The sequence below is a fragment of the Cupressus sempervirens genome, chromosome 6 (genome assembly GCF_028749045.1).
Source record: "Cupressus sempervirens isolate cs-2001-9-10 chromosome 6, ASM2874904v1, whole genome shotgun sequence".
Taxonomy (NCBI): domain Eukaryota; kingdom Viridiplantae; phylum Streptophyta; class Pinopsida; order Cupressales; family Cupressaceae; genus Cupressus; species Cupressus sempervirens.
In genome coordinates, this window is record NC_143123.1 from 21,442,662 (window position 1) to 21,452,096 (window position 9,435).

The 9,435-nt window shown below is 35.4% G+C and overlaps 1 protein-coding gene across 1 annotated transcript; it reads left to right on the forward strand.

Annotated features, from left to right (window-relative positions):
* Positions 1-4,955: 4,955 nt before the first annotated feature.
* On the forward strand, positions 4,956-7,494 carry LOC149550863 (uncharacterized). The gene is made up of 2 exons (XM_089786448.1): positions 4,956-5,315; positions 6,841-7,494. Exon 2 carries the CDS (start codon positions 6,841-6,843, stop codon positions 7,147-7,149), a length of 309 nt encoding a protein of 102 aa, XP_089642574.1. The 5' UTR covers positions 4,956-5,315; the 3' UTR covers positions 7,150-7,494.
* Positions 7,495-9,435: the final 1,941 nt, after the last annotated feature.

Sequence of the window (9,435 nt, forward strand, 5' to 3'; positions counted from 1 at the left end):
TATAATAGGTTTTCTAAAAACTAAAAATTAGGTCTTAGTATTGGGGTCATAACTTTCAAATCCACCATTGGATAATGCTTAGTTTTAGCTATGTGTAAGTAAACCTAATTTTTTAAATTTGGATAGGAGAAATTTTCAAAATGTGCCCTAATTTGTGAGATACATATGTCTATTCACAACACTATCAAATCATCACTAACAGTCACAAAATGCAAATCAAAGAAAATCAGTCATATTTTGGGGGCCATATCTCTCAATAAAATAGTTGGATTGGGCTAAATTTTAGATATGTTTTTCCAAACCTAATTCTCTAAATCTCCTCCAACTACTTTTATCAGATTTACTATGGATCAAAAGTTATGGGTTTCTGAGTGCAACACTATCGGATTGACACTAATAGTCACAAAGTGCAGATCATAGAAAATAAATCATATTTTGATGGTCATAAATTTTAATCTAACTCTTGGATTCAGGTGATTCTTGGATATGTTTTGGGAGTCCTAGTCTTTTAAATATTACCCAAATAGTTTGGTCAGATTTGTTACGGATCAAATGTTATTGGCCTTAGAGTGGACTATCAAAACTGTCATGACAATTCTGAAATGATGACAACATTTCATCACCAATAAATGCCACATGTCCAAGTCTTCTTATAAATATTATAAAATGATATCCATAAACTCTTAATTATAATGTTTATAAATACTTTATGCTATAAAAAGAAATGTATAAAGGAAAGTGATCACACGAACAATGATAAAAGGAAATGAGATTTAAGTTATGATAATTTCCAAGAATCAATTATGAAACTGAATAAAACTCTTGAGAAGTTTATTTAGTGGGAGAAATTTGGAAGAAAAGGGGTTCTTCTTTTTCTGAAGAGGGAAGACGGTGTGCTTCTCCTTTTCGGGTGTGGAGAGTCCTGAAGATTCTATTGTTTTTGTAGACTGCGTGCTACATATTTGGGGAAAATTCAGATTGTGTAAAAGGTGGCAGTTTTAGATTGTTTTCAAAACTATTCATTTTAGTTTCCTTCTTTAGTTTTTTGAAATAATTTGATTGTCAGTAGTACATTCAGAAATGGTATCATTTTTGAGTTGAATGAAGGTTCTATCGTTTTGAAGATTGTGTGCTTTAGATTGTTCTCATTCTTGGTTTAGGTGTGAATCATGGCTAAATAATGGAATCAAATTCTACTACTATATTGATTTATTGCAGGGGCTATTCCTATTTATCTAATCTTTCTCTTTCTTTCAAAGTGCACATATGTGTGTGTAGATTGCATGCTTCCATTGTTGTATGCTAAGTCCTTCCTTTTTCAATTGTAATAATTTTCCCTCTATCTAAGAATAGTGAGGGAAGCCTTCACTTTTTGGTTAAAAGCATCTTTTAAATTCATTCATTGCATATTCAATTGAGGAGCTATACCTTGTAAAATTAGAGGACGCTTGCACAATTCCACTGCAATGTGATCCAATTGTTGGTCCTAGTTTGTCTTTAGGTCTGGGCATTTTTGAGTTATTTTATAAGCATTTTATGTGAAGACAAATCTGTTCACCAACAGATTTTGGCGACTTCGCTAGGGACCCAAAAATGAAGATCAGTGTCTATATTTGTTTCCTAAGTTTTATAATTATCTCTGTGTGTAGGAGATTGGTGACTCTGTATAAAGACCATGCCGAATGTGAGAGTTATGAGAAGGCCAAGGCTAGATCCTTCTCTCATGGAACTTTATTTGATGGAGGATAAAGTGTTGTGCGAGTTTGTGCACAATTTTAAAGAAAGCATTTCTTGAGCTACCAAGAACAACATAAACTTGGAAGAGGACTCCACATCTTGGCTCCTACTTCTGCCAGCCAGTGAATGGCTTTGCATAAGTCATTCTTTCATTTGTATTCTTTTTGATGAGGTCTCCTCACTTGTACATATTTGTATATAAGCTTTTCTTGCTTTAGTTTGTTGTTGCCATGTTGCTAGTTTAGGTGCTTGAGTAGGTTGTTTTGCTTTTTGTCTTGTTTTGTTATTGCCCTGCTCTCCCTGTTAGCAGCCATCTTTTTGTCATGCACTTTGACTCTATTGCCCAATGGATAAGGCATTGGTCTTTTGACTAGAGATGCTAGATTCTTCATGCACTTTTTAGCACATGCTCCCCAATTAGAGCCAATGTTAGTTGGTGTTTTAACCCCCAATTTTAAAACTTGATAACTTGGCCCCCTTGATAATTTTTTCATATTTTGCTTCTCAGTCTCCCCTAATCTATGTTGAAAAATGCTTTATGGAGTCTTGTTTCAAGAAGGCAATGTTCAGATTGATTGTTATAACAAAAAATCTAGTAACACATATGCCAAAACTTGAGATTGAAAAAATAGCTTTAGATGGTACAAAGTGATCATGAACCTCTTATACCTATTGAACAAGTTTCAATGATTCAATGGTTCAGAGTTTGAGTTTGCAAAACCCAAATTCCAACTTAATTTTTAGTTGTACACCATTTTCAAACTGGGAATGTGAATTTAGGTGCAAATTCATTGGTCAGCTTTCAACAGGTTCAAAGGATTCAAAGGGTACAAAGGATATAAAGGTTTAATATGCTTTTCAAATGGATTCATTGATTCAATATGGCTCAATAGTTCGAAGTTCAAATGCAGATCCAAGTCAGACTTTGATATGTAGATTTAAATATCCTAGTTTAAAGTTCAACTTCAAATTCAGATTTCAACTTAGAGACATGATTATGGGTGTAATTTAGTGGTTCAAGAGGTTCAACAATTCAAAGATTCAGTTTTAACAACTATACCAGGTTTTCTAAAAATTGAAAATTGGTGCTCAGTATGGGGGTCATAACTTTCAAATCCACCATTGAATCGTACTCAGTTTTGAATATGTGTGAGTAAACCTAATTTTCTAAATTTGGATAGGAACAATTTTCAAAATGTGTCCTGATTTGTGAGATACATTTGACTAGCTGTGGAAATCATCTCCTACTTATCAATTGATGAGCTTAAGGGGCTTTCTAATGAATGGTTCATAAGGTGCAACACTTGGTGAAGGTTTTGCAAATGGGGTTGCAAGCTTTGGGTTTAACTGTGGAGGAAACTCCATAGTTAAGCGCGCTCAGGCTGGAGTAGTACTGGGATGGGTGACCTCCCGGGAAGGCCCGGTGCTTCACCCCGGTGAGCATCACCTAGATCCAATGAGTGCTAAGTGTTCCATTTATTCTCATGAGAGATGGATTCATGTTGAATCACTACTCATGAAACATGGGTCATCGAGTTTGACTCAAAATCACACAGTTAAATCCTGATATTCACATCACAATTTGACTAGCTGTGGAAATCATCTCCTACTTATCAATTGATGAGCTTAAGGGGCTTTCTAATGAATGGTTCATAAGGTGCAACACTTGGTGAAGGTTTTGCAAATGGGGTTGCAAGCTTTGGGTTTAACTGTGGAGGAAACTCCATAGTTAAGCGCGCTCAGGCTGGAGTAGTACTGGGATGGGTGACCTCCCGGGAAGGCCCGGTGCTTCACCCCGGTGAGCATCACCTAGATCCAATGAGTGCTAAGTGTTCCATTTATTCTCATGAGAGATGGATTCATGTTGAATCACTACTCATGAAACATGGGTCATCGAGTTTGACTCAAAATCACACAGTTAAATCCTGATATTCACATCACAATAACAATAATTAATAGACAACCTTGTAAAAACTAACTATAAGAATATTCATCATATATCACAATTTCTAAGCCTTGAATATCAAATTAGTTTCTCCTTCACATTGATCCCATAAAACCAAATGTTTCGTGGAAAACACAAGTAGGAGAGGTGTAGAGCTTCTCCTAAAAGTAGACAATCAAAGTATTTTATTTGAAGAAACACAACTAGATAAGACAATAAATCCATTGATCACAATTCATTATCGAATAGCAAAACTAAAGAAAAAGTTACTAAGTTTAAGCTTTGGTGCCTTATTCAGTGCGTATGCTATTCATGGGTCCCATAGATTACTTCGACCTCATAAACATTATTAAAATATTCCATTGCTTCATTCCAATTGAACTCTAAAGACTTTTGATACCTCATCCAATAATGACATAGTGCAAGTGAAAACAACAACAATGAATAGAAGACTTGTATCAAATTAATTTCTCCTTCACATAAATCCAATATAACCTACAATTTGGTTGATTAAAAGCTAGGGAGAAATGAACCTTCCTAAGTGTAAAGTCCTTAATGATGTGGATTCTACTTGGGCCCTAGGGCCTTTTTAACCCCTGGCCCAATGAATGGTGTCATGCAAGTGGAAACAATAACAATAAATGCAAGAGACTTGGAATGAATAGGAAATTGACTCTTGGGCCAAGGAGGGGAGGGAAGAAATCTATGATAGGACCTGAGAATGAGGAACGAGTGGGAAAAAGGACATATGAAATGTGTGATATGTCTATCTGGCTTGGTCGAAATCATGGCTCCAGATGTCCTCCTTTCATTCGCAGGCCTTCCAAGGACGTGTACCCATTTTTGAGGCGCCACGTGTCAGTACGTAGAGATGTGCAGCGGGTTGCCGTGAAACAAGGTGCGCCCTGCTGGATGCGCGTCCGTGTCGGCAGCCTCGGGATTTCACAGGATCCTGCATCTACGGTCCAGATTTCTGCCGTACACATGGACCTTAATCCAACGGCTACAATTCATTCGCACTTTTTCATGTGGTCCGAGTTACCGCGTCTCGGTCAAACGGGTTAAAGTGGCGGCGGTGAGTTAACCACGGTTAATATCGAAAAGAAAAGCCTAAAAGTCGGTGAGTTCTAACCCTCCACGCCGTCGACCAGGGTTTGGAGTTAACCCGGGGTTTATCTTTTCTGTTTTTGCGTTTTAAAAAAAAACACATTATGAGAAGTTTCTTAATAATTTATATTTTATATTTATTTATTTGCCTCTGCGGGTTCTGTGCAATTAGTGAAAGGACTGTGTATGCTGTTCTTGTATTCACACCACAGCACGCAGCCTAGGCAATTAAAAAAAGATAGGATTATTACTTGTGCTTCAGTTTTCTAAGCTACTGCCGACATAGTTAATGAGGGGAATGGCTATATTATGACCATGAATATAGCTTAGATCAGCTTTTTGGGTGTACAGACTGAATCTTCCTTTACTTAGCCCAGATAGTTTTTCATCAAATTGGATTGATTGATTGAAAGTTTTCTGAGGATTTTGTTTGGAGAATCTGATTTGGGGGAGAAAAAGGAAGAAGAAAGAAGGAACAAGGCTCTGGTTGTATTGGGTGTCCTCTGGAACAGCACGTCCATGATTGGTAATACAAATCCGGTCCATTCATTTCTACCAATATGATTTCTTCATGATTCAATTTGAATCAGTGGTTATGATGCTTTCATGTATTGTTCTCATCATTTTCAATTATGGAGTCTTCAATCAGGATTGAATCTTTGCATATGGATGTTTGGGTATTCATTTTGGTATAAAAATACCGCTTTTAGACAGTATACGGAGTGAAAATTTCTGTCTTGTTTTTCAGATTGCAAGATGAGATTGTTTGCCTTGTTTTGAGTTTGTTCGATGAATTTGTTTGGATTTCATGAAATGGGTGCATTTAGTTTTGCGTTGTTGATTGAATGGAAACATTTTGATTGATGCTGTTGGGGGTATTGTTCTTAGTCTGTCCAATGGCGTTTTTAATTCAAGCTATGATCTTGGAGGCTTTTTCCCTTAGTTTATGCTTGATTTTATTAGATTTTCAGTGTCCATGATGTTATTGTTATTGATTCAACTAATTTGTATTGAAGCAAAGATATTTACTTATTTGGTTTTGCATTTGATGATGTAAGTGGTTTTTTCTGCTTGGATGGTATTGGAGTAGTCGGGTTTTTGTCTCTTCAGTGAAATTTTAATCCGAACACTCTGCTGGTTGTTGGTTTTAATGATCTTGGAAGTTTTCTCCCTTGGTTTTTTATGTAAATTTCTCTTCTTTATCATGATGATTAACTAGTTTTTGCTTTTGCATGTTTTTCAAGTTTATTCAATGTTTGCTCTCTCAATCAGAACTTTCCTTCTGTGGTTTCAAATTTAGTGAATTTGTGCTATTTGATTGGAGATTCTTCCTATTTCGATGCACCTGGAACACTTTTTCCTTTACTGATTTCTTTATTGAGTTCTTTAATGTGATTTCTTATGCTATTAGGTTTACACCATCCATAACAATAGTGTATGGAAAGTGTCTCAATATGAAATGTTTTCTTCCTTGGATAAAATTTTGCCTTGAAATCTTCTATCTCTCAAAACTCCTTTCACTAAGCAGCATGAGATTGATATCATAACTTATCATTGCAACTTCCTGTTATTTTTGAGGACGGAGCATTCAGTCATATGGCTTATTCAATGTAATCCCATATTCAGAAATGTGATTCAGTTGATTTTATTAATAGATCTTTTGAATGGTATCAACTGTTTATGATTGATGTTGAAGTGTTTTCATTTTCATCTATCTTTGGTTTTGTGTTTGATCATATTGTGCCTCTTCAAAAAAATCCATTTTCAAATGATGTGAAAGTAGTTTTTCTCGGTCTATTCAACCAATTTTTTTCTCTTAAACAGCAATATTTCATGGTTGTCGAAGTATCTCTCTCAGTCTATTCAATGAAATCTTGTTTCGTTTTTCCTCTATGTTCAAGATGATGTAGCACTAGGATTCTCAGTCCAATAAAGATAAACAATCTTTGAAACAAATCTTATAGATTATGTTGGAGAGTCTCTATGACTACATTCAATCAAATTCATTTTTTAAAGTACTTTTGTTAAGAATTTTATGTATGTTTGTGCAGATGGGCAACTCAAAGAAGAAATCAGCTTCTCCTAAGAAGAAAGCAGAAGCTTCAGAACAAGAACAACAACAGCCTCCACAACCTCCAAGGAAGAGAGGAAGGCCCAAAAAGATTGTTGAACACAAAGCTGAAGAGAAGCCAGAAGAAGAAGGGGGGCAACAAGAACAAGAAGAAGAATCATCTAAAAAGGCTACAAAAGCCCCAAAACAAGCTGAATCTTCATCATCTCCAAAGGAAGAACAAGGAGGAACATCTGAACCCAAAAAGACAAGGAGGAGAAAAAGCCAGCCACGTAGGGCAGCAGAGTAATTTAAGAGAAAAGAAAAAAACATTGTTTTTTCAAGTTCTACACCACTATACAAAACATCCACAAGGTAAGAAAAAGAAAAATTCATATCATTGTTATTGTTATTACTATTCCTCCCATTATTGAAGGCCAGAAATGTGCTTCTGGTTATGTACTATGAAGAAGAGACAAACTAGGTGTTCTTCCTATTCCTATTTCTATTCATCAAATCATGCCATTAAACCTTATTATTAGATTTTTGGGCCATGATTATTATTGTTCTTGGTCTCCCAGTGTAATATGTTGCATATTTATGACTGTATATTCCAAAATTCATCAATGGAGAATGGGTCTCCAAATTTTTGTAAGGGCAGAAGGGCTGAAGCTATTGTTTTTCAGTTATTATGATGATTGATTGATATTAAATTGTGTGTTTTTTAAGGGCTCATGCAATAATGTATTGTTGTTGTTTTCTTCACCTTTTTTTTGGTACTAAATCAGCAGTCTGCAGCTCCTGCTGAACCTGCAAGAATAGGTGGCTTCTCAGAGTTAAAAAACAGAGTACCATATTTATATTGTTTTTATTGGTAAATGTTATATGCAGTGAATTGTACACGTCAGTATGTCTAGCTGGCAGTCTGAAGAGCACAAGTATGTGTGTGTCTCTTAGTGTTACAGGTTGGTTAGTGAAAAAATATGTGTCTCTTGTTTTGTGTCTTTATTTATTCCTCCTCTGAATTATAACCACCCCCAACTAACCACAAGAGACGCATCTCCCTTTAATTTTATTGCACACAATTATTCCACTCGACAACAGCTGTTGTCCTCTTGTGTGGCTGTGGAAATGATTGGGTTTCTCTCCTTTTCATCTAGTGCCCGTGCTTATTATTAGAATTATTTAGATATTTGTTTTTTTAAATTAATTTTTTAAATGTGGATTTATGGCAAGATTCAATGGAAGGAAGAATGTTTTTCAAGAGACTTTTTTTTGAGATTAGTAGTTGTATTTTTTTTGTTAATGGCGGGGTATTCGATTGAACAATTTGTTTCTACTCTATTTCTTCCCGGACTCATTTGGAACCATTCAATTTCACCAGTAGACCAGTTGCATCTTTCATTTAGATTGACTATCCATTATTGTTGTGCATAATTTCATCCTATTAATTCTATTTTTAAATTAATTTGTGATTATGTGGATTTATGCCAAGATTCAATGGAAGGAAGAATGTTTATAAGAGGATTTTAGAGTACTAGTTTTATTTTTCTTAATGGAGGCTTAGATTTGGAGCAAGGTCGAGTCAAAGGATCGAGGGGTGTCCAATTCGCTAATTTGTTTAGGCTTTGAAACAATTCAACTTCACCACAACTTCACCACTAGACTAGTTGCATCTTTCAATCAGATGGATCCTCCATTATTATGTACAATTAAATTAATTTGTGATTATTTAGATTCATGACAGATTCAATAGAAGGAACAATACTTTTCAAGAGAATTTTAGATTATAGTTGCGATTTTGTTAATGGAGATTCAAATTAGGAGCAAGGCTGAGTCAAGGATTGAGGGGGGTATCTATTTGGCCAATTTGTTATAGTAAGAATTGATCTCTTTGTGGGCTTATTTGGAATCATCCAATTACACCACTAGACTAATTGCATCTCTTGATTAGATTGTACTACTATTTTTAATAGGATGAGATTAGGCACAATAATCCATGAGCTAGAATAACAAATCTACTAACCTTGGTTAATTTTAGAGTAGATATTACTAGAATAAAGATGATTTATCTTTGATATAATTGTTAGAGTTGATCTGTATAGTTATTTTAATTTTTAGAGGCATTAGTGAACTTAGGTCCAATGCGTATTATTAAAATAAAAATATAAAGAATTTAAGATTACAAAGAATTTGAACAAAAAATTTATAATTAGTAAAGTTTTTTTTATTGAAAATCTCAACCTAAGACACTTTTTTTTTGGAGGGTTTAGACCTGTGAGGTAGTTCGGCGAAGCACGAAGCTTGTGAGCTATCAATTAGCGAAGGCCATCATTAACAATTTTAGGTACCTGATACAGGCCCACACGTGCTTGAATATTGAACACCTCTTCTGCTAAGAGCCAAGGACTGAGGAGCATCCACGCTGCCAAATTTGCTAGGGGCACGATCCTGACCTCATCCCTTATGATGTCTATGGGCCTTGCACTCAACAAGACTTGATCCCTAGTGGGCTCTTTGTAAGCCATTCAACTAAATCAGTAGACCAAGGGCTCGTTGACAACCTAAGACACTTTTAATCCACAATCTCATTATT

Coding starts and splice junctions, on each gene's coding strand:
- LOC149550863 (XM_089786448.1), top strand. CDS start 6,841: ATGGGCAACTCAAAGAAGAAATCAGCTTCTCCTAAGAAGAAAGCAGAA.